General features: G+C 34.5%; 1 protein-coding gene across 4 annotated transcripts in view; it reads right to left on the bottom strand.

Annotated features, from left to right (window-relative positions):
• Positions 1–27,417, bottom strand: part of ATG5 (autophagy related 5) — a 135,353-nt gene that overhangs the window by 81,865 nt on the left and 26,071 nt on the right. For all 4 annotated transcript variants that reach the window (XM_012753177.2, XM_012753182.2, XM_012753178.2 and 1 more), the window contains 2 exons: positions 19,934–20,012; positions 4,159–4,321 (listed from right to left, as the gene is read on the bottom strand). In XM_012753177.2, the coding sequence (XP_012608631.1) occupies positions 4,159–4,321; positions 19,934–20,012 (242 nt within the window). The remainder of the gene's footprint in view (positions 1–4,158; positions 4,322–19,933; positions 20,013–27,417) is intronic.

Raw genomic sequence — 27,417 nt, 5'->3', positions numbered from 1 at the left:
TTGAGCCCAGAAGTTTGAGGTTGCTGTGAGCTAGGCTGATGCTATGGCACTCTAGCCCGGGCAACAGAGTGAGACTCTGTCTCAAAAAAAAAAATTTTAAAAAAATAGTAATGAAGGCAGTTATTAGACTAAGTCTGATACATTAAGTTATACCTAATTCTGAATGTGTGACATTTTGAGTTAAGCTTTAGGTCAGTGATAAAGATGAGGTGTGGTTAACCTTTTATGGGTTGACAAAACATTTTATTAAAGGGCCAGATAACAAATATGCTAGGCTTGTGGGCCACACAGTCTCTGTCACAACTATTAATATTTAATTCTGCTACTGTAGCATGCAAGCAACCACAGACAACACATAAATGAATGAGTGTGGCTGGGTTCTAATAAATCTTTATTTATAAAAACAGGTGGTTGGCCCATGGCCATTATTTGCCAACCCTGTCCTAGAGTCTCAAAGTGACTTCTCAATAATTCTTTTCATCTAAACAGTGTTATTTCCCTCTGAACACTTTCACATAAACTGTATTAGTGTTTCATTAAAGCCTCTACAGACACCTGTAAGGCCACTTGACATTTATTCTCTTGTTTTATAGATTAAGAAACTGAAGCTCAAAGGGATTGAGAGACTTGACCTGAGGACTACTAGTAGAGCTGGACTAAAAACCAGGCCTTTGTTCTTCTCATAACTCTTAACCATCATCCTCCATGTCCAATCCTCCAATGCCCCTATTGAAACATATAAATCATTTTTAGAATCTTCTGCTGGATCTCTAAGTTCTTTTTAGCAGGTTCATCTATTAACAATAAGATATCAAGAATATCTACTTACCAACTTATTAACTTCACTTATGAAGTCAAATTATTCTCAAGTGCTTTCTCTCTCTACATGATCCCCATCTTCTTCCATTTGAGCTATCTTCAAAAGTCTCCTAAAATATCACTTAATCTTCAAATAGTCACAAGAAGAAAGGCAGTACACCTTCTTAAGGAGTTGTAAATTATTTTAATCATCTAGTAAGAATTTCTGTACTCAGTAATATAAATGAGGTAAAAGGCCTGGTGGCTGCCTTTGCAAAGCTTATAATGTAGTTGAGAAATATGAGATACATAAACATGAAACTAATGCATTTCCATGTAACCTAACCTAGGCCAACTCTAAGAAATTTAAAACAAAGAAATAAGAAGTGATAAAACATAATTTATGGTATATACCATCATAAAATATGTGCCTTACATGCTACTGAGGCCACAATAATGGCCTAAATTTTGCAAAATGAAAGTTCTAATAAAAAGTAACTATAAAGACCCCTTAGACATGGTAATAATACAGTCTAAAAGTTAAACTGGATCACATTTTTTAAAAATTGTAGGAGCTGTTTTCTTTTATTTTTTCCTATTTTGTTCTAGTTACTGCCATGAAGTTATATCGGACTAACTTCCTGGTCAAAAACAACTACTGAAGACAAAGTATAAGATACTCTCTCACTTTGTGTGGTAGTGTGGGACTGGAAAAGTGACCATGCAAACTGAAACTGTGTAAACTGATCTTAATAATTAATGGTGAAAATTATGATTATTCTGTAGTGTTTAAAAAGTTTGGCCAAACCATTAAAAACTCTTACTAGGCCGGGCGCGGTGGCTCACGCCTGTAATCCCAGCACTCTGGGAGGCCGAGGCGGGCGGATTGCTCAAGGTCAGGAGTTCAAAACCAGCCTGAGCGAGACCCCGTCTCTACCATAAAAATAGAAAGAAATTAATTGGCCAACTAATATATATAATATAAAAATCAGCCTGGCATGGTGGCGCATGCCTGTAGTCCCAGCTACTCGGGAAGCTGAGGCAGGAGGATCGCTTGAGCCCAGGAGTTTGAGGTTGCTGTGAGCTAGGCTGACGCCACGGCACTCACTCTAGCCTAGGCAAGAAAGCGAGACTCTGTCTCAAAAAAAAAAAACAAAAAAACAAACAACAACAAAAAAAAAAAATAAATAAAAAAAAAAAAAATAAAAACTCTTACTGTTGGTTATAAATGTATACTGGAGGCCGGGCGCGGTGGCTCACGCCTGTAATCCTAGCACTCTGGGAGGCCGAGGCGGGTGGATTGCTCGAGGTCAGGAGTTCAAAACCAGCCTGAACAAGAGCGAGACCCCGTCTCTACTATAAATAGAAAGAAAATTAATTGGCCAACTAATACATACAGAAAAAATTAGCCGGGCATGGTGGCGCATGCCTGTAGTCCCAGCTACTCGGGAGGCTGAGGCAGCAGGATTGCTTGAACCCAGGAGTCTGAGGTTGCTGTGAGCTAGGCTGCCGCCATGGCACTCACTCTAGCCTGGGCAACAAAGTGAGACTCTGTCTCAAAAAAAAAAAAAATAAAAAAAAAAAAATAAATGTATACTGGAAAATAAAATGTAAATAAAACTATTATTTATTTAGTATGCTGTAATTTAAAACACTAGAAACATTGAGAATTAAAATGTTTTATTTCTTCGTAAAAACTTAACAAGTTAGTTTGAAGAGTACTTGTTTTTTGATGTATAACTTATGAGCAAGTATCTTTCCTATGCTTTGGTGAATTGAAGTGTTTCTACATTTTAATCAACTTCTAATACTTTATTATTTATATTTTTAATGTCATATAACATCTCTGAGAGTTCCTTTAATATGAAGTTTTTTCATAGCATCACTTCCTATGAGACATTTTCATCCTTTTTGTCACAACTACTTTCCTTATTTATGTAAATAAAATCAACCTCATTAACTTCCTCTGGCTGCATATCTAGTCTCTTAAAGGGTAACCACCATGTCAACATTCCCAAAGTCAGCTATTTCTTCTATAATTCCATTACCTTCTATTCAAATTTCACTTCCAACATTATCACTGTTTGTTTCTTTGTTGCATTTTCATCTTTCTTGGCTAATTCCCTTTTTTAATTATTCACTTTTATAAAATGTTACATGGGCTTATTGCTGGAGGACAACACAACTATAGGTTATGCTGTGTGGATAAAATGAATAACATGTAGAGAAACCAGTTACTGACACACACTGAAAAAAGTGACATAATATGTCACTGACCATGAGCACATATGTTATATAACGATTCCTAGACTAAAGTTTGCATTTCATGTAATTATTTTATTATTATTACTTTTTGAAGACAGGATCTCACTCTGTTGCCCGGGCTAATGGGCAGTGGCATCATCATAGCTCACTGCAACCTCAAACTCCTTGGCTCAAGTGATTCTCCCAACTCAGCTTCCTGAGTAGCTGGGACCACAGGTGCAAACCACCACACCCAGCTAATTTTTTTCTATTTTTTGTAGAGATGGAGGTCTCACTATGTTGCTCAAGCAATCCTCCCACCTCAGTCTCCCAAAGTACTAGAATCACAGGCATGAACCACTGCATCCAGGGAGGATTGCTTGAGGCCAGGCATCTGTCCAGCCTCATGAAATTATTTACGGTTAATATACCATGGTAATTGAAATTTGAACCATACAGTTGAAGAACTGGTGTTAACTAAACCATGGTAATTGAAATTCATGCATACTGGAACCATGTAAAGCAAGGACTGTAGGTATATAAAATAACTCTTTGAAGGTACTGCAAGGCATCAATGCAAGCAAGATTAAGGAGCTATGATCTCTAAAACATGGGGAATATAGAGATGAGCACCATGTTCCCCTCAGCTTTTTCCTGGGGGGAATTTTCTAAACGACAGCAAAGAGAGAGAACAGAAGCACAAAGCAAGTCTACTGTCTTAAGAAAGCAGAAGTTGGTGTTTAATCCCTGCCCAAGTGGAGGTACCTTGGTATATACCCATGGTTATCAGCTGTGATCCCAGACGGGTCATGGCTCAGGAATAAGGATCATACCCTAAAATTAATGGCACTTACTTCAGAGGCTAAACACAAAGTTTGCATGACATATGTTATATGTAGGGACTAAGTGATCAGTCTACTGCTAGAGAATCCATGAACAGAGGGACACTGGAAGGGTATAATGTAAAAGATGACTAAAAGTAGCTTCTGTGCAAATCTGGGCATGAAGACTAGAATTTAAACTTGTACCACTAATTCTAAAATGTATCAATGACTCAGAGTTATGGCTGTATATTTTACAAAGTGGTATTCTAAAATTAAACCCTACTATAATTACCATTTTGTAATCCCATCCAGAGCTGCTTGTGATCTTTCTTCTGCATTTCATTGATTACTTGACTTTTATGCTTTAAAGCATCAGCTTCTTTCATACAGGACATAAAATGAGCTTCAATTACATCCTTAGATGGACAGTGCAGAAGGTCCTTTTCAGGAAAACTCTATCAAAGGAAAAAAAATACACATATAAAAGGCACACACATTACAAAATTAGCTTCTTAAGAGAGAAATGTACTCCCTAGTTTTCCAATATTTTTAGCAAACCATCTTACTATTGCAATAACTCTAATTACTTTTTAAATTAACTTAAAAACAAAAAAGAAAAAAATTAACTTAAAAACAACACAAAAAAAGGCATTAAAGGGTAATAATTATAAAAATAGCTTTTCAACTGACTATATCAATTGTTGGCAAATAAGTGCAATGGAACTCACACTGCTGTTGGAAATGTAAAATAGCACAACCACTCTGGAAAACAGTTGGTAATTTCTGAAAAGGGTAAACACACACCTACCACCTAACCTAGTCATTCTACAACTAGGTATTTACCTAAGAGAAATGAAAGCATACGTCCATACAAAGACTGTACCCAAACTTTCACAACAGCTTTATTTGTAACAGCCCAAAACAGGAAACCACCTAAATATCACACAATAGGTAAATGAATATATAAATTGTAATAGAAACTTCTTAAAGTGTACACTTTGAAGACATAAAGCTTACTCTTAAGTCAATTAGACCTCAAAAGTGGCTTATAAAGTCAAATGGCTATATTTACATCCCATAACGTTACTAAATCTTTTTGGTAACTTAGGCAAAGATCACTTGGACAAATAAGCAGTTACATAAATGAAATGACTAATGTACTTTTCATTGAAAAAAGAAGATTAACAATAATGGCTAACACTTATTGAACACTTAGTATGTGGCAAACACTATACTAAAACTTTTTTATATGAATTACCTAATTTAATCCTCATACCTGAGGTAAACATTATTATTCCTATTTTACAGATAAAAAATATCAAAGCTTAGGGAGTGGTTAAAGCCCACTGCAGCACACAGATTGCAAGTGGGTAGGATTTAAGACTATCTGATTCAAGAGTTCTAGCTCTTAACCACTATACAATATCACTTTCCCCATAAGACCTAAATATTTAAGATAATTGTTACACTTGAACACCATTTTACAAAGTTATTATTCTATACATCCTTCAATAAAAACAGAGCTAAAAAATAATGACAAAAAACAGCATTTAGTTATAATTTACTGAGGTTGCTGTATTCATAAACATCATTCAGTCATCCATGTCCTGAAGCTTTGATAGAGAAAAGAAAAAGAAAAAAAGCCCTTCAATGACTACAGTAAGCAGGTATCCTCCTACTCAAAAAGAAGGCACCAGACAACCTATCGGTATTCCCTTAAGTAGATTTTTAAAATGCAAATAATCAAGATGCCAGATTTAATCTGCCTGCCCTGCTCATGTCCCCTCTATTCTCTTAGAATCTGATCCCACACTTTCTGCTGAGCAAATGCTGACTAGCTATACAACTAGCCACTGGCTACAGCAGCCAGGAGCAGAAGTGAACACCTAATCCAAGCTAAGCCAACCAAATTCTCTCCAGGTACAAAGGGATTCCAGATTTGTGGTGCTCTTGACCTAGTAGTCCATAAGAACTGAGGTATATGTTTTCAGATATAGGCACACAAGGCATAGAATATGAGAAAACATAACATTTCATAAAATATAAAAAGGCAAAGGGAAAATATAAGAGAAAGACAGAACTGAAAGATGAGGAAGGCAGGTATGGAGCTATAGACTGCAAAGAGAGGCAGGGTCACTGCCTTAATCAACTTTCCAATTGGCTATATTTGCTTTGCTTATAGTACATTGAGATTTATGTGTGCATACTGCATGTACATCAATTCTATTATATTCAATTGGATTACCATTATGATGGTTATTTCTATTTATGTTCAACTATTTTCCATTTCAGGTCTATAAACCTCTAAAATATAAAACTTCATTGAATTAAAAAAGAGAAGTTCTCAGCTGGGCATAGTGGCTCATGTCTATAATCTCAACACTTTGGGGGGCAGGAGGATCGCTTGAGATCAGGAGTTCAAAACCAGTCTGGGCAACATAGCAACACCCCATCTCTGTAAGAAAATTTAAAAAAAAAGAAAAAAAATCAAGGTGTGGTGGCACATGCCTCCAGTCCTAGCTACTAGGGAGGCTGAGGCAGGAGGATCACTCTCAAGTTGGAAGGCTGCATGAGCTATGATTGCACCATTGTACTCCAGCCTGGTGACAGAGAGACGCTATCTCAAAAGAAAAAAATCTAAAAAGAGATAGATAAATTCTAATGTTCTGTAAATATAGAGCATAACTTTATTAATTTCTAGAAAACTTTACCTTTGGTATAATTAATCTGCAAATCTTTAAAATGGCTTTCCAATTTCAAAATATGTTATATACAATAAATATACATTATTTTAATGTGTCAATTAAAAAATAAAGTTTAAGATGGATTTTCAGATATTGTACAATTCTTTACGCTACTGATTTATGCAGTTTGGTTATAAATGATTAGATGAAAATATGAGCATTCATATTTCAAAAAAATATTTTTTAAGTAGTTTGAATTTTTCACCTATTTAACTTAAGTACTATCTGAATTTCTAAAAACTGTATACAAGCTGTTTATGAAAAAAGGAGTTAAGATCCCTGAAAACAGTGGTTTGAGAAGTCTGAAGAAAAATACCATTTGGATGTGACTTTTGTTTCAGCCTAGGCTACTAATTTCAATGGTGCCTATAACTAGAAAGTGCTTAGATTTTACTTTTCCCCTATTTTCATTCCTTTGCAGGTTCCTAAGCTGAACAAATGCTTACACCTATAACTGACAGCTGACAATTACAAATAACTAGTCTCTAGAGCAAAAGAGGGGTAATATCAAGATAATGTAGACATTTGTATATACCACCCATCGGTCAACAGAGAATGCTCTACCTCTATCTAGGAAGAAGGTGAACTCCTTAATGATATGAACTCAGAGGAAACATGAGAGAGCAAGAACAGAAAAAGAAGAGATCTGCTTAGTCAGCTAAAGCAGTTGAAATAATTGTGCCATAAAGAAAATGACAGATGTGTTAGCCAAAGCCTCCTCAGCTCCTACTCACAAAATACTCGTCTTTCCACCATTAGCTTGAGGTGGCAGTGGGAAATATCTTTTCCAAAGCTTCACGATAAATGTATAACAGATCCTTGATTGATTACGTTTTTAATTCAGCATACATTAGCAGTTGTATATAAGTGCATATCTTTCAGTCAAAACAAATTCTTGCAAACAAAGATGATGATTTTTTTTTTTTTTGAGACAGAGTCTCACTCTGTTGCCCTGGCTAGAGTGCTGTGGCGTCAGCCTAGCTCACAGCAACCTCAAACTCCTGGGCTCAAGCAATCCTTCTGCCTCAGCCTCCCAACTAGCTGGGACTACAGGCATGAGCCACCATGCCTGGCTAATTTTTTATATATATATTTAGTTGGCCAATTAATTTCTATTTTTAGTAGAGATGAGGGTCTCGCTCTTGCTCAGGCTGGTTTCGAACTCCTGATCTTGGGTGATCCTCCCGCCTTGGCCTCCCATAATGCTAGGATTATAGGCGTAAGTCCTTGCACCGGGCCAAGATGATGATTTTGATACTATGTTTATCTGTTTTCATTCATCTTCTAAGTAAGATGTCTGATAACTAAATCTTATTTCACTTTTATAAAAGCAATTTCAAAGGTTCACTTAAATATTATTACCTGTGTCCTTTAATTAAAATATTAATCCAAACCATCTACAATGTGTCCAGACACATCAGAGATAAGTGAACAACACTAAACTAAAACTATTTACAAGCTAAGTAAAAAAAGGGAAAACCTCTTTCAATCTATTAGTAATACTGCAAGCTCAGAGTACTCTATTAAGACAGTAAAGCAAAGCAAAAAATGTATTTTCCAATATAATCAATAAAGAATCTAACATCTGATCAGATACACAGGAGTTGCGAATACATAGCAATGTTATTTTACTACTGAGTCACCTCTGATAACACACTCAGTAAAAAGCTTACCTCGATAAAATCTTAAAATATTCTTTCCAAGATTACTTTGGTGTGTGTGTACACATAGGGATGGGAAGGGAGTGGATTTTTCAAATATTTATTCCAAAGTATCATTTTCAAGATGAGAAAAGAGTACTATAAAAAAGAAGCTAACAGAAGGTAACTGAGTCAAGGCTAAAATTGATGCACCAAAATTTGTTAACCTTTCTTGGTTCTTTTAAATTTTCTAATTCTACCAAGATGCAATCTACAAACTTAATTGCAATGAATTATCTCTTTTCTTCCTGTTATAATCTAGGGATATCTATCTCCCATAGGAAGCATATCTCTGCTTCCTAGATCCCATTTACTGAGTCTATAGAACCCAGATCAATTAATTATTACTCTACCTTTCTATGAAATAACTTTAACCATTTTCTCTCTAATTCCTGTTTTCCATCACTGTTCTTCAATCTTAAAACAAAATAACTAGTCTCAACAAAAAAGAACCCCTTCCCTCAACCTCAACTTCTCTTTGGCTCTCTTCTGTCTGCTACCCTCACCACTCCACTGTGACTGGTCTCTTCAAGGTCAACAATGATACTTTTTAATCCTTACTGTTCAACCCTCACCAAACATCTAACACCTTTGTTCTCTGTGAAGTGGTCATCCACAAGTTTTTGTGTTATCACATCTCAGTCTCTTTTGCTTCTTCCTCTGCCACTCCTTAAATATTGGTATTTTTCAAGTTTCTAGCCTAGGACCTCTTTTCATTTTCATTCCATATATTCACCTTGAATAAAATTACCTATTTTCTGCATCAGTATTCATTTTAAAATAAGAAAAAAATTATCTACTTCCATACCACATATTGAGACTGAATCTCAATGTTTGTCTTCTGCCAAGATCCTTCTCTGAACTTCAGACCCATAATGATCTAGTAGAATTATCTCACAGAATGTCCCAAAAGCATGTGAAACTCAATAAATCCAAAAATAAATTAATAATATCCCTTCTTTACTCCTTCTCCTCCCCATTGCCCACATCTAAGCCAGGTCTGCTGAATCTATATTCTAAATAGACCTGGAATTCATTCACTTTTCAACATCCCCAGTGCCACTTTCCTAGTACAAACTAGTATCTATTGATGGTACGGTTTCTGAAACACTTTGTAACCTGGTTCCCTGCCTGTAGTCTCCTCCCCTTTAAATTCAGTTTTTATATTTGGAGCAAGAGTGATCTTTCAAACCTAATCTCATTCCACTACTTAGTTCTACTTTTAGGATAAAATCAAACTACTTCTAGAGCATTCAAGATTCTGAATGACTTAGGTCTCTGCAACCTACCCAGCATAAACTCTCACTACCATTTTACTCACTCTATTATATCCACCCACTGCCCCCCACCAACATTCCCTTCTCCAACTATCTTAAATATCTCTCACACCCTTAAACATTCTTTCACTTCTTTCAACCACACTCACTTATTTCTGTGTCTTTACACAGACTATTTCCTTTGCTTAGAATATTTTCTTCTTCCTATCACCCAACCACTTACACATCTGGCCAAAAAATCCTCCTCAATCTTCAGGTTCAACTTCTACATCACTTTTTCCAGGAATCTTTCCCTTACTCCACCAAATCTGGGTTAAGTTCACAAAGTCTCTACACTTGACTCTATAATAGCATTTATTTGCCAGTATTATAATGCCTGTTGGCATATCCTTATGTCATAGTACTCTGAAAGCTCCACAAGGTAGAGGCCATGACTTTTCCTCTCCTCTAAATAAAGTTTTTTAAATAAGTCAAATTTATTGTGGTATGATCCACATACAATGAAATGTAGAAATGTTAAGAGTACAGTTAGGTGAGTTTTGACACTGTCAGCCCAAACAGGGTATAGAACATTACTATTAACCCCAATCCCGAAGTTCTTTTGTGTTCTTTGAGTCAGTTCCACATTCCCATCCCAAGTAATCTCTTATATGATGCTTAATACCAGAGATTAGTTTTGCCTGTAATAAAATATCCTATAAACAGAATCATATGGTATGTAGTATTGTGTAACCTAGCATCTTTCACTTAGCATAATACTTTTGAGATTCATTCATGTTTTTGCACATATTAGCGATTGGTTTCTTTTGTTGCTCCCAGTGAATGAATACACCACAATCTGCTTATCCAAAAACTTGTTAATAGACACTGGGATTGTTTCCAGATATTGCCTATCATTAACAAAGCTGCTATGAACATTGACATGCAAAATCTTTCTTTGTAGACATGTTTTCATCTTTCTTGGGTATACAGCTGGAAACAGAAATACTGGGTCATAGTGTCAGTAAGCATGTTTATTTAAAAACTGGCAACTTGTTTTTCAAAGTGTTAGTATAATTTTAAACTCCCATCAGCAATATATGAGAGTTCTGGTTACTCCATGATCTTAAATTTTGTACTGTCAGTATTTTTCATTTTAGTCATTCTATTGAAAATAAAGTAATATCTCACTGTGGTTTTAATTTACATTTCCCTGATGAGTAAAGATGTTAAGTACCTTTTCATGTGCTTATTGGTAAATTCATACATGTTCTGTAAACTATCTGTTCAAGTCTTTTGCCTTTGTTCCAGAGCAATTGCTGTATTAGGGAACAAGTTGAGCACAAACTGAATTTTATATTTACATATGCAGACATAGTCCACAAAAAATTCTTAGGTGAACAGAGAAAAATGCACCCAGCGAAACCAATCTGCATAGGAAGAATACACGCAAAGCATACATGCACACATCTTAGAAACAGATCCACTACTTCAATTCCTATGTTATGAGCTATACTCATTCAGATCAGGTGTTACAATTTTCTGTCTGATTTCACATAACAATCCTTCTCCTTCACAAGTGACAAGCTGCAATTCTTCCAATGCCCATTTCCACAAGCAAACTTCCAGTCTTTTACAATATGAAATGCCAAACTTACTGTAGTATTTATGTATTCCTCAACCATTTTACCTATATAAAACCATGTTATGGTTTTTACTAGGTTTCTGCCTTTTTATTTGTCACTGCAAGTTTTTGGATGTTGTGTTCCTAACCTTTTTCCCCATAAGTAATCCTTTTCCCCATAAGTCCTGGGGTTTTCATTGCACAATTTTTAATAGCACAGTGATTTTTTAGAACACATATATGTTGCATTACAGCAAAACTGCCTAGTAGGCAGAGCAGACAGCCCTGCCTTTTTCCTGATCTTAGGGTAAAATGGTGCAACACTCAATAAATCACTCTGTATAGCATGGCTTCAGTTGTAGCCTTTCATGTATACCCTCTGTCAAACTGAGAAAATTCCCTTCTATTCCTAAGCTTGCTACCAGTTTTTATGACAAATAGGTACTGAATTCTGTATCTATTTACTTGATCGTATGATTTTTCTACTTTTTCTGTCAATGCAGTTATTACATTGATTGATATTTGAATGTTGATTCTATCTTGTATTCTGGGATAAACTCAACTCTGTCATGGTATATATTGTCTTTCTTATGCATTGCTAGATTCAATTTGCCAGCGCTGTGTTAAATGCTTTTTTATCCACATTCATGAAAGATATTGGTTTGCAATTTTCTTTTAATGTCTTTGACAGGTTTTAGTATGAGTTAAAACAAATTGGGAAGAGTTCCCTCCTCTTTTCTGAAAAAAGTTTATAAAGATTAACATTAGTTATTTCTTAAATATTTCATAGATTTCACCAATAAACTATTTGTACAAGGAGTTTTACTTTGTGAGGTTTTTAAAATTACAAATTCTATTTCTTTATAGATTAAGGAGCTATTCATTTCTGTTATTTCTTTTCCTGTCAGTTTTTGGTAACTTGTGTGTTTATTTAATTTGCCTATTTGTCAAATTTATTGGCAGAAAGTTATTCATTTAATCCATATAAATGAATTAAGCCATATGCAGTCTTTTGTGTTTTCCTTCTTACACTTAAGGTTGTAGCATGTATCAATAATTCTTTCCTTATCATGACTGACTTATACTACTCCACTGTATGGATACATACAGTATTTTGTTTACCCATTCATCAGCTGATGGGCATTTGGGTTGTTTCCACTTTTTGTCTAATATGAATAATGTTGCTATAACCATTCAGGTACAAGTTATTGCATAGACATATATTTTCAATTGTTTTGGGAATATTATTAAGAGTGGAATTACTGGGGAACACAGTCAGTCTATGCTGAATCATTTGAGGACATGCCAGACTGTATTTTAAAGAGGTTGCACCATTTTACATTCTCATCAGCAATGTATGAAGGTTCTAATAAGTCTACACTGTCTCCGACATGTATTATTGTCCCTCTTTTTTATTATAATCAATCTAGTGGGTATGAAGGAGTAACACATTGTGGTCTTTTTTTTTCTTTCCATTTCCCTAATTATGCTGAGCATCACTCATGTGTTTACTGGCCATTTATATATCTTCTTTAGAGTAATGTTTATTCAAATAATTTGACCAATTTTAATTTGGTTATTTGTCTTTTTATTCTGTTATTTCTATATTGTGTATTCTAGACCCTTATTAGATAGTATATGATTTGCAAATATTTTCTCCTATTTTGTAGGTACCCCATAGTCTTGATTATTATTAATATAGCTTTGAAACTGAGGAGTATAACCATTATTTCTTTAAAATATTTTTTCTGACACATTCTCTCTCTCCTCTCCTTCTTGAACTCCAATTACATGTATTTAGATTGCCTGATATTATCCCAGAGGCTGTTTTTTCTCTTTTTCCAATTTTCAACTCTCTGTTTTCTATATTAGATAATTTCTATGGATCTGTCTTTGAGTTCAAAGAACCTTTCTTCTGCCATCTTAAATTTGCTGTTAAGTCCATGTAGTAAATTTTTATCTCAGATCTTGTTCTATACAGTTCTATAATTTTGTAATTTTTTTCTTTAAGTCATTAAATTTGTAATATTTGCTTTTAATTCATTTTTTGCTAATACTAAGATATGGGTTATCTTAAATCAGTTTCTATTGAGAGTAAATTTTTTTTACTTGATATGTACCACATTTTCCTGCTTATTTGCAACTCCAGAAATTGTTGACTATTTTGTAGACATTGTGAATATGCTGTAAGGATTGTAGATTATACCGTCTTCCTTTAAGGTGTTGAGTTTTGTTCTGACTGGCAGTTAATTTACTGGTAGCTCTCCTTAGTCCTAAAGGGGCAGGTTGACAGCAACCTGTACTCTACAATAGGGGTTGGCAAACTTTCTGTAAAGGATTAGACAGTAAATATTTTAGACTATGTAGGTCGTATAGTCTCTATTGCAAATACTCAACTCTGCTGTTAGAGCCCAAAAGCAGCCACAGACAATATGTACATGAATTTCCATGGATGGCTGCGTTTCAATGCAACTTTATTTAAGGGCACTAGAATTTGTATTTCATATAATTTTCATATGTCACAAAACATTCTTTTTAAAATTTTTTCAAGCACGTAAAAATGAAAAAACTACCCTTACATCACAGGCAATGCAAAAAGAGCCAATGGGCCAGATTTGACACACAGACCATAGTTTGCCAACTCCCACTTTGAGGTACAATCCTTACTCCCAAATGATGGCTTTTCTGGCATCTCAGGTTAACTGCCCAGTGTGTTAACTAGATGTCTCTCTGCTTTGGATGGGCTGGAGTCCAACAATTCCTAGCATCACAAGACTTCTGGTATCTTTTTCCACTCGTAACTCCATAACATCCACTTTCTACTAGGCCTTGCAAAGTAACCCCTATACAGGTGCAGCCCAGCCCTTGGTTAAGTACCTTTGGAGAATTAACACACATACTTTGGCTCCTCTTCTCTGATACCCTGGCCTAGCAAGTTTCAGCTACTTCTGCAGCCCAGAACTCCTATCTCTGCATCCTCAGCTCAGCAGAACTTCCTTGTCCTGCATGAGTTCTACTCCCTACACCATAATCAGGAAATTATCCCAAAGCACAGAAATGGGCTAAACATAAGGCTCTCCTTGTTTGTTCTCTTTCTTTCTAATGTTCTGTGCTTAAAACAGCTCTACTTCAGGTATTTTGTCCTGTTTTATAGCTGTTTATGGCTGGACAAAAAACCCAGTGCCAGTTACTCTGTCACAGGTAAAAGCAGAAGTTAACGTCAATAAATATTTGATGAATAAATTAATAACAAGCCTTATTTCATAAAGTTCTAAGTTTGTATGACCCTCTGTGACCCTCCATGATCTCCACCACCTGGTGTTCACAGCTTTCTATAATCCCTTCCCCCCTTAGTATGGGCAGAACCTGTGACTTGTTTCTAACCAAAAAAAATATGGCAAAGGAAACAGAATCTTGCTCCTGTGATTAAGTCATTTACATAAGATTATGTCTTGCTACCATACTACCTCTAGACTCTCTCTCTGTAGACTTGAAGCAAGCAGTCATGTTGGGAAAGTCCGTATGACAAGGAACTTTGAGTAGTCTTTAGATTCTGAGTGTGTTGACAGCAGACAGCCAACAAGATAGGGCTGTCAATCTTACAACCACATGGAAATGAATTCTGCCAGCAACCTGAGTGAGCCTGGAAGTAGATTCTTCCTCAGTCAAGCTTTGAGATGAGAATGCAGCCTGGCCAACAGCTTGATTGTAGCCTCATGAGGCACTAAGTAAAAGACCCAGGTGAGCCTTGCCCAGACTCCTAACCCACAGAAACTAACAGAATAAATGTATGTTGTTTTAAGCTGTAATAGATAACTAATACAACATACTATTGACAGATACTAAAGAACAGCCACCAATATTTATAGCTGGGAATTGCAGGCAGTGAGTGATAGAAGCAAAGAAGGAGAGATCATGAAGTACACTCAACAAGGAAAGCCACCACAGACCTATGTCAACAACATACAACAGAAGATGCAGGCATATGGTAAATTCCTTCAAAGAAACACAGTGATTCCTGGCCTAGCAAGAAAGAATTTGTCCATCAGAAAAGAGGCTTGGTCAGTCATATAAGCATACTCAAAAAATAGTCAGGACCAATAACAGGCCTTTTCAAGCACAGTATAAAAGACAGGGCATCTTGGCTAACTGCCTAACTTGTCTTATCCCCTGGTATTCAGCAGAGTTTGGCACATAAGCACTTATCTTAATGCCAATGCTATGCTGCTTAAAAAATGTGAGCTCTTACCTCTAATAATTGCTGTCAAAATTCAAAATTAAAATGCCTGCTCTTATCAAAACCAAAATGCAACAAATCAGCACCAGATTACTAGAAGAGAAATAACAAGGCATTACTGAATTTGTTTGCTTTCTGAAACAAATTTTATTTAGGATATGCACTGTAACTGGGCATTTAAAAGAGCACACACACTGTCTTCACTTGATGTCACTAAATTTTTGAATCACACTACCTCCCTTTTTTAAAATTCCACACATTGTAAGCAATTTTCCATTATAATGTATCTTGCAAGTAGCATGCCTATAGGATTAATGTAAAAAAAACAATCAGAGAAAAAAAAGGAACACAGAGAAAGAGAAATAAAACAAAGGTGGAAATGTGGCAGATCTAGGTGAAAGGTATATGGGTGTTCACTGAATCACACTCAACTTTTCTAATACAGGTTTGAATTTTTTCAATATAAAAAACTGGGGAGACAGAAATAATTTTCTCAATAGAGTAACCAAGTTTAGAAAAAAAAATGTCCTTAAAACTAATTAGAAAAGCCTTTAAAAGATATCATTTTTACTCCTATGGTAAACAGAGAAAGAAAGCAAAGCAAATATCCAAATCTACATATTGTAAAGCAATTAACACTTTACAACTGCATAGTATTTCTCTCCCAAAATTCAAGAACTACAAAAGTTCCTATAAATACATTATAGGACCCCAAGACCCTACCAAGGACCCCAAAGAATTTTCTGATTCATCCTTAAAACCTTTTGGTTCTGTAGACAATTACCATTAATTTTTAAATCTTCATTGTTCCCTAACATTGTTAATCAACATCTGGTCTGGTGTACCAATAGCATAGCATCACCTATGAAGTTGTTAGAAATGCAGAATCTCTGAATCCAACCCAAATCTAGCCAATCAGAAACTGCACTTTAGTAAGATAAACAGATCATTTGAAAGCACATTAAAGTTTGGAAAGCACTACTACAGACATTAAAATGCATTTACTACAAACATTATAAACCTATTCAAATCACAAACATCAAAGTCAGTTAAAAATTAGAGAAAATATGTCTGTTTGAAAACATTTTCACAGATTTTTCAAGAATTCAGTCTGAACTACAAATTGAACCAAAAGTGTGTGTGTGGTGGAGGCAATGAGGTTTCTTGGAGGCTTTAGTATTGCACAAAATCTAATAAAAATCAATTATTAACAATACCTTTGAAAACAACTGTAAAATAAATTCTAAGAAGTCTGGTTAAAACAGACATCATTTGGCATACTCAGTACAATGTCACAGAAGATAAAATAAATGCTGACACACCAAATGATATAAAATTGTTACCTGATAAATCCCATCTGCTGAAAGAAGAAACTATTTTCTAGAAACTTTTAAAAAAACTGCTTCCTCACTGAGAGCATGACTTTTCTACCTGCAAATTAATGCTTAGCTAGTTTCATTATAACCAACCAAAAACCATAAGTCAGGCCCACAATAGAGGTGGGCCTATACCAATCAGTACACACTATCAAACACCTGGAAATAACCTTTGAAATAAGCCAGGTCCTGATATAGCCCTAAATAAAAAAATGAACGGAAGTTAGTACACAGAAAAAAATATGGGCAATAATTTCCCTCCAACATAGGCCAGGATTAGAAAGAATAAGTAAGAGCAGCTGAAAGAAACACAATGGTACTTTGAGCAAACTCAAAATGTCCTGTATAATTTCTTGTCAACTATAAGATTCTTCTTTCTATTTGACTTCTCTAATAAACTTTCCTACTGGGAAGAAAATGTATGACCTACCAAGGACCCCAAAGAATTTTGTTTTTTACGTGGATTGTATTAATAATATTCACCATGTTAGAAATAAGAACTGAGACTTTAAAAAAATATTGATTCACTTAAAAATACCAAGAATAAACAAACCCATTACATGTTAACATAAAAATCTTATTTTTGTGAAAAATAACTATATTTCCAGAACAACAACAAATAGGAAGACTGGCACTATTTTATATTTTTACAAATATCTTTAATATCTTAATGGAAGACAGATGGATTACCTTATTTGCTTCTACATTCAATATTCTGCAATATATTGGTTGAAGCATATAATGAAAATCCAGGCTCACAAAAATATGTAGCTGGAAAAAGAAGTATTTTAATAGCCTTTTCAGATTTGTGGATATTATTATTCCCAAATTGAACTAGTTTATTATAATATTTATGTGGAATCTGAAACCACACCAATGTATATTTTATACTTTGTTACATTAAAATCCCTTATTCTAACCTTGCACTTTGAATGGATCTTTTACATATCCATAATTTTGCAACATCATGCACTGATCATCTGCTAAATGTTTGTTCGCTGAGTTAAATAGATCTCCAAATGTCAACACCTTTCCTTATATGAAAATTTTAAAAAATCACTCTCATCAGAGAGTTCTTTAAGAATAATAAAGCTGTCAAGCTCATAGTGGCAAATACATGTTTTCCAAAATTCTAATTGACACTTAAAAGTTCAAATTTTATCACTGGCAATAAATACTAACAATTGTGTTCCTTGCAGTGAAAGGTTCACTTCACTCATTTTCAGAAAATATCTCACAAACACTTAAGTCTGAACAACCATAGTTTGTCAGTCATTCTTTCAAGTAAAATAACAGTGTTCCATTTAAAAAGTGGCTAGTTCAGCTGGCAACCAAACAATGGTACAAATGCTTTTCCTCCAGACAACCATATTATGGCATGCAACAGAAGTGTTTTGTGTGTACTTCCCATTTGATCACACAGGATATTAAAAAGACACATGCTTAAGAGACACGACTGATAATTTGCACTGCTTCAATCAGAACAGTCTTAAGTGGACAAGTATTCTTTTTACCCAAACATGTAGTTGTGAAGAATGCAATAACTACAGTTTGGTACACTGCCTTCACCTATGCTAAGGTGTCCACAGTTTTAACCACTGTTGTTTTCACAGATCAGTACAAATATTAACACAGTGAGAGGGTAAATAACTTCTTAATATTATCATAGAAGTAGATTTGACCGGATGGATCAACCGAAAGGGTTTTAGGGAACCCTCATTGGTCCACAGACCAACCCTCATTGGTCCTCATTTAAGACCCAATGTATTATATGAACCAAAACAATCCTTAGTCTTTCTTATCATTATAATAGTCCACTTACACATTTAACCAATAATTACAGTGGGCTTATTATGCAGTGTAGGTAGGATAAAGTGTCTGAGAGTTTGAATGAGTTTGTGTCATTCACTCATGCATCCCAAGCTCCTAGAATAGTACTGGCTGGCACAGTAGGATCTCAATATTTGCTGAATGAATGAATAAATAAATAAGTGGATAGCTATGATATATTTTAATCTAGATTTCGAAGTCTTTCACAGTGTCTTTCTTATACACACAAAATTAATCTTACTATTGGGATTATTTTATTATTTTCCAATATTAACAGGAAAAACTTGTTAGACAATATAAAACCTCTCACCTTAGTATGTTTGAAATAGTTTTATCTTCATACCACTCTAAACTTAAATTGCTGTATATACAAGAATTCCTTGCTTTGCATGTACCATGGTAACTGAAACTAATGCATATCAGATCCATGTGCTTGATCTACACAGGTCTGCAGTTACTAAGATCTACAATAACATAGTATATGCAAAGCACATGAGTACAAATGTACCTGGAAATAAGCTCTAATGACCAACCCATGGACTCAATTTCAGTAAAACAGGAAGGAAAAGCATTGTATGAAGAATGAACGAGCAGCAGTAACTTGGGCGATAACTTTGAATGGGTACACCTAATGGGAATGAAAATCAGACACCATTTTCGAACTCTACATGCCTTCCTCCCACTACTCATTGCCATTTGAGAATCACTGCTGGTGATCAACTAACAGAAGTGTTTCCAATCCCTCAATGGTGTTTGTGAATTGGGAGTGGGGAACAGAGCAGAAGCAAGGTGACTGGGGAAATGAAGGACCAGCATTTTATAACATATTGAGACAAAATCAGGTCACACTAAATTTGCCTGGTCTTACAGAGGCAGATCAAATCTTTTGACTTCCATCTCCTATCTCTTCTCTTAATTCAATAAAAATAGCCCTAGAATTGCTCAACAGTACTAGGCTGTCCCCCTCCCTACTCCCATGCCCATATTTACACCCAGTATTTTTGTTCTATCTGACTTTTTAAAATTAACATCAATTTTCAAACCTATTATAAATTTTAGATATAGTGTATTTCGTTCTAAAAGAAAAGGCATTTATACATTAAAAATTTTAATGTTTCTGCCAAGAGTTAGAAAGAAATTGAGAAGTATTTTATAGACAAACACTAATGGAAGCTTAGAAACTGAAAAGGTGTCATGGGAAAAGAAATAAATAACTTCACTTTAACAAAAAAATTCTACTCTAAATCTATTTATTAAGTATCACAAATGGGACAAATGGGAAATGCTATTTAAACTATACCTTAAAATGTACTGTGATGTTCCAAGGAAGAGCTGAACTTGATGCAAGAAGATCAAATAGCAAACCAATTGGATAATGCCTAAAAATGAAAGAGTATATTTTAAAAGAGAATAAATATGTAAAATTATAACTACAACTCCAAAATAAATTTCCACATGTTTTAACACCAAATGTCAGGGCTTTAATCAGAAATCACAGGAAGGTAACATTTTATACAGTTACATGCCTGGGCCTAGTAAGATATACTTTCCAGGCATGAGGTGTTTTCCTTCTAACTATTTCATTCCTCAAAATACACAATGCTATTGTGCTAAGGCTGCGGTCCCAAACCCCTGGGCCCCCCAACCCTGGGCTGCAGATCAGTAGCAGTCCATGGCCTGTCAGGAACTGATTTGCACAGCAGGTGAGTGGTGGGCCAGCCAGGAATGCTTCATCTGTATTTACAGCCATTCCCCATGACTCACATCACTGCCTAAGCTCCACCTCTTGTCAGATCACCAGTGGCTTTGGATTCTCATAGGAGCATAAACCCTACTGTAAACTGTGCATGCTGGGGATCTAGGTTGCATGCTCCTTATGAGAATCTAATGCCTGATGATCTGAGGTGGAGCTGAGGTGGTGATGCTAGCGCGGGAGAGCAGCTGCAAATACAGATTATCATCAGCAGAGAGGTTTGACTGCACAATAAATGGAATGCATTTCAATCATCCTGAAACTGTCTCCCCCTGCACCATTTGGAATAACTGCCTTCCAAGAAACCTGTTTCTGGTGCCAAAAAGGTTGGAGATTGTTGTGCGAAGGCATTCTCTATCAGCCATACGTACTGTTATAATTATCATCACATAATTATCATCCCAGTGTATTCATAATAGACAATCATTTTTTTAAAGTTTATTTAAATATATTTTTGATTTTTAAAACAACTTAAAATTTTAGAAAACTGTAAGAACCAAGATGAGCTCCTAAAAAGCATGCAAATCATCTACTCTGTGGTTATTATTACAAACACTCTAGCATATAAATTTCCAGTGTTTTACTTATGCATACATATCTAAATATAGATTAAAAAAAACTTTTACAAACTATACTATAACCTGTTTTCTTCAAATAATAATATGCTAACATTTTCCCAAGCCATTGAATATTCTTCTGAAACCTAATTCTAAAGTTTTTTTTTAAAAGTTTGACTTCCTAAAAAGAGAACTTTTCCTAATATAACCACTACTCATAGTGAAATAAATTACTTAGCAATAAACAAACCTAATACAAACCTTGCATATTTCAATGGACAAATTTTATTTTTTAAGTCATTCTTTTAAAGCAGGGGTCTCGAACCTATGGTGAGTTGTATAATTATTTCATTGTATATTACAATATAATAATAAAGTGCACAATACATGTAATGTACTTGAATCATCCCCAAACCATCCCCTTCCACTCCCCAGTCTGTGGAAAAATTATCTTTCATGAAAACAGTCCCTAGAGCCAAAAAGGTTGGAGACCACTGTTTTAAAGAATCTAAAGTAAGATAGCTTTATTAGTGAATCAGAATTAAATAATACAGGTTGAGTACATCTTATCCAAAATGCTTGGGACCAGAAGTGTTTCAAATTTTGGATTTTTTCAAATTTTGGAGTATTTGCATTATACACTTACTGCTTGACTATCCCAAATCCAGAAATCTGAAATGCTTCAATGAGCATTTCCTCTGAGTGTCATGTCAGCATTCAAAAAGTTTGGGGACATTTTAGATTGTGGATTTTTAGATTTGAGATGTTCAACCTGAACCTCTACTCCCAACAAAGAGAAAACAGAGGACTACATTGTGTTATATACAGTTCTGTTTTTATCTGTATGATCTATTAGTGAATTAATTCTAGATTTAAGAGGGGCAAAATTGGAAAACATATCTAATTTCTCTCAAATGAGTAACTGACCAAGATTGAAATATTGGTTAATAACTATTTGTTTTCTTACTTCTATACAATATAATTATGGAAAGTCATAGGTTACTGGAGATCATTTATTTATTTAGAATGAATTCAGGATGAATGCCCGTCAGAAAAAATAAAACAGCAGGGTAGTTTCAGTCTTATATGTATTCTATCTCTTATTAATAATCCTTAAACTTCTTCTCTCTAATCAAAACTCAGCATCTAACACTAATCCTTCCAAACCAGAAAATAATACTGAAGAAAAGTTTTTGGAACAAGGAAAAACTCTGGCCTCAGCCAAAAACTAAAATAAAAATTAAAAAATATATATATTGCACAATAGACAAGTTATAGATTCTATCCAATTCTGGTCTTTCTCTCTGAAGTATTAAAATTGTACATGTTCTAAATAATGTCTTGACTTTTACAAAAGAGCCATTTTTAAGTCTTCAATCTATTTTTTTATAATGTCTCTCTTAGATATCTGCAACTAGGTTAAGAATGAATGTGCGGCTGGACATGGTGGTTCACGCCTATATTCCTAGCACTCTGGGAAGCTGAGGAGGGCAGATAGTTTGAGCTCAGGAGTTCGAGACCAGCCTGAGCAAGAGTGAGACCCCGTCTCTATCAAAAATAGAAAGAAATTAGCTGGACAACTAAAAAGATATAGGAAAAATTAGCTGGGCATGGTGGCGCATGTCTGTAATCCCAGCTACTCGGGAGCCTAAGGCAGTAGGATTGCTTGAGCCCAGGAGTTTGAGGTTGCTGTGTTAACTAAGCTGATGCCACGGCGCTCTAGCCTGGGCAGCAGAGTGAGGTGAGATCCTGCCTCAAAAAAAAAAAATCATGATGGAGACTCAGACTTGTGGGGGGAGGGGGAGAAATGGGCATTTATTGAAACCTTAAAATCTGTACCCCCATAATATGCCAAAATAAAAAAAAAATGGAAAGAAAGAAAGAAAGAAAGAAAGAAAGAAAGAAAGAAAGAAAGTACTTAATAAGGTTTGATTTATTTGGTATTCATACTAAAGATTCAAAATTTCAAAATGACAGAGCATATTGCTTTCCAAATTCTAAATTGCACTGCAAATTATACAGAATCCCTTTAAGCAAATTCAGTAGGTGATCTATTAGATTCTGAGATCTACCTGCTATCACATAAAATGACTAGCAACAAGTGTTTCACATATTTGCTACTATTCACACATGGAATTGTAAGCAAATTCTAAAGTTAAATCAAATATTATTTCTCAAAGCAATCTATACTGTCATATAAAATCAAATAAATTTTAAAATAAAAAAATTGGATCAGAATAGGAGTAACACATAAGACTAAATCAGCAATTATTTTTACTTCAATATTAAAAAAAAGAAAACTATAAGTGCACAGAATCTCAAACAAAGTAAACAATAAATAGCTGTTGAATGCATAAATCAATAAAGACCCACAGAATATTTAGCCCTTGACATAACATAAAGATCCAATTTCAGGTTCTGAGTTTCTTTTTTGAGCAACTATTTTAATGACTGATACTTCATGACTTTTATTCTTTCTTAAAAGGTAATCTAAGGCTGGGCACAGTGGCTTGTGCTTGTAATCTTAGTACTTTGGCAGGGCAAGGATGGAATATGACTTGAGGCCAGGAGTTTGAGACCAACCTGAGCAACACAGCAAAACACCGTCTCTACAAAAAGTACACAAAGTAGCCAGGATGGTGCCCTGTGCCTGTAGTCACACCTACTCAGGAGGCTGAGGCCAGAGGATCGCTTTAGTCCGCAGTCTGAGGTTGCAGTGAGCTATAAGCTATGATGACACCACTGGACTCTATCCTGGACTAGAGAAGGAGACTTTGTCTCAAGGAAAATGAATGAATGAATAAATAAATGTCTTCTAATAACAGAAAAAAATAACTTTCAAAAAAAGATGAAAAATTATTCTATCTAATAATTGCTGGATCCAATATATGGATCCACAGGATCCTTTTATAAACTTAAGATATATTATTATAGTATCTTAGTGATCTTATTTTGTGTCCTATTCTCTTGAAACATTTTGCTAGTTCATCATTCTAGCAATTATTTCCTCATTATTCATCAATTATTACCAATTATACTAAAAAAGACTAGAATAATAAGAATTTGAAAGAATAATGGGATGCCTGGAAAGATACTACAAGAATACATCATTCTTTCATTTTCTTATTATGTTGCCTAAAGTACTGCAACATCTTTTAAGAAAGTGTAAAATAAGAATGCAGACCCCATCTTTGGAACCTGCTTTTAGCTATCATTAACACAGTTGCAAATTCTAAATTTTTCATTTTCCACCTATAATGTCAAAGAGAAAAAAACTGACAAAGATGTTTCATAATTATTAGACAAATCAGAAGATGAATGCAAAGAAATACCAGTACTCTAGACTTTAATAACAATAGTGAAATTGATTGTTTAGATAAAATCTCAGGTAAGTCTTTAGATGATGATATCCTAGATAAATTTTATAGGACTCAAGAACTATTAGAAGAACAATATACTTCTAAGGACAAAAGGATGGTACTCTTATCAGCTTAGTCCAGGGGTCCTCAAACTTTTTAAACATGGGGCCAGTTCACTGTCCCTCAGACTGTTGGAGAGTGCGCACTGTGGGCCCAGGACGAGTCCGCTGCTAACCAGGACAGGCAGTGGTGGCAAAAAACGCTCGGAGGGCAGGATAAATGTGCTAGGCACCCATATAGTTATGGCTTATGTGGCTTATGTGGCTTATGGCTTATGGCTCAGGCCATAGTTTGAGGATGCCTGGCTTAGTCATTCAACAGAAAGGACTTCACATGGCATTTTATGACAAAACCTGGACCATTTCATTTTATTAAAAGGATGTATGACAATATTCTTTCATTTTTTATGCCATTTGCATATCACAATTTACTTGACAGTGGGAAAAAGGCAAAGACAGATCTGTATAAAAATGAAGGAATTAGATGATGTAGAAATGAAAAAAAAGTTGGACTAATCATTCCAATTGGCGCTTATTAATGTAAAAAAATATTTTATAACGAAATTATGAGTTGTCAAAGGTTTTAAAATTTTCTTTGAGTATAGCCATTAGGTGCACAAAGTGTCAGAAGTAATAATAAGCTAGATCCTTTCTCAGGCCTATTTGAATGTATGACAACTAATGAGCAGTTGGTTGCACTCAGAGGAAGTTGCCCATTTTAGATACCTTCAATATCAAGAAAATATGGGATAAAAATTTGAATTTCCTGTATTTAAATCCTTATTAAAATTTCTAATAAAGTTGTTATACACTATTCCTTTATTTTAACTTCTCTACATTATTTATAAAATGACTTAAAAATAGGTATGTTTTTTAAAAAGTTCACTGGTCCCAGACAATAAATGATAATAACTCTTTTTCCTGGTATACTAAGGATCTGGAGAGAAATTTAAACATATGGTTCCTTGAATAATACTTAAATTTAAATATTTATAAAGTATGAACAGGAAAACATTCTCAATGATAATAATTATCCTGTAATGATCTTTAAAAATAAAACTTAGGAGTAAAATAACCATTTACTTGTTTCTATAAATCATATGTGGTTCAATGCAGATGTTTATGTCAAAATTATTTTGATACAAAGATATTAATTCTAAACAAATATGCTATCTGAATTGATTGGTTCCCACATTGCTTATTTCTGATGAATCTATTAATATTCAAGAAAATCTAAAACAGAACTGGAAAAATTAAAGGTACAGAATCTCTCTTATACTACAATCTCATATACATCAAGGATTTTAAAAGTACTAATTTGCTCAACTCTAAACAGATATTCTATATAATTTTGTCAGAAGGTTCCTAACCCACAAAACAGAAACCACATAAGCCATAACTATAAGTAAATGTAACCATTTGGTAATTATGTTACTACTCCTGCCATCTAACCTAAATTTAACAGAAAAGGACATGGTAAGAATTTGAACCTGGAATACAGTCATTTCTTGGTATCCATGGGAGATTGGTTCTAGGACTCCTTGGATACCAAAATCTGCAGATGCTCAATCCCTGACATAAAATTGTATATTTGCATATAACCTATACACATCCTCCCATATACTTTAAATTATCTTTAGATTACTTATACTACCTAATGTAAATGCTATGTAAAAATAGTCGTTAAACTGTATTGGATTTTTTAATTTGTATTATTTTTTATTATTTTTTTTCCTGAATATTTTCGAGAGGTGGTTGGCTAAATCCATGGATGCAGAACCAACAGATACACAGGGCTGACTGTATACCCTACAAGACAACCCAACTAGCTAAAGGCTCAATCTATTGCCCTACAAAAAATCACCACCAGAATATTTGGTGTTACATCTATTTTCATATTTTATTCTTTTTCTTTCTCTTTTTTACATTGCTCTAGTCCTTTCCAGATTCAATTCTCAAAATGACTGTATTTTAATATTTCTTTGTTTAATTTCTTTCTTCTTTATTCTTTAATTACTGCTAAGATACACACACACACACACACACACAGGCACATGGTACATCAATAATGGATATTCTCAAAAAGGAGATCACTGTAGTCTAAATATCAGCATTCAGACAGCAAACCAGTAAAAATCCTCTAAGATCAACATTGAAAGGATTTTCCCCATATTAGAGAACTACTGCCCAAGTCCATTTCACTGAAATAAATGCCTCTTATTCAGAAATTTGCTACATTAGTGATTCCCTGGAAACAGGACTACATTTCATTGAATAAAAAAAGAGTACAACTACAAATGCAAACCAAAGTAATTTGATGATTACAACGAATTATACCATACTCTATATGTGGTACAAACACAAACTACAAATTGTAGAATAGGATCATGTTTCACAGTTTTCTCAGCCTATTCTTATGTATGGAAAGTACAAAAATAAGGGGATACCACATATACAAAATGCCATTAAACCACATTTCAAAAATCTAGTTTACAGAATATATAAAATTCCAGAAATTCACAACCTTAAAAAAGACTGGAAATAAAAGAGAAAAATCTGCACAGTATTTATGATTAAAATGTTAAGGTATTATGTTTGAAAAAAATTGTACACAAGTTTTCACTAAAGCATTTTGCTAAAATTTACTTTTGAAATCATACACAGTTTAAACTGAGTCACTCTATTATGTCTATGTTTAAGATCAACATCAATATAGCCATGTGTCACTTAAGGATGGGGATATGTTCTGAGGAATGTGTCATTAGGCAATTTCATTCATTATGTGAACATCACGGAATGTACTCACACAAACCTAAATGGTATAGCCTACTATACACCTAGTAGCGCTATATGGCATTGCTCCAAGGCTACAAATCTGTATAGCATGTTACTACACTAAATACTGTAGGCAACTGTAACACAATGATATGTATATGTGTTATGCAAACACATCTAAACATAGAAAGGGGACAGTAAAAATAAAGAATTATAAACTTCTGGGATCACCATTGTAAATGCAGTCCATAACTGACCAAAAAATCATTATGCTGCACATG

This window comes from Microcebus murinus, chromosome 5 (assembly GCF_040939455.1).
Source record: "Microcebus murinus isolate Inina chromosome 5, M.murinus_Inina_mat1.0, whole genome shotgun sequence".
Taxonomy (NCBI): Eukaryota; Metazoa; Chordata; class Mammalia; order Primates; family Cheirogaleidae; genus Microcebus; species Microcebus murinus.
This window is presented reverse-complemented; position numbering and strand designations above follow the sequence as displayed.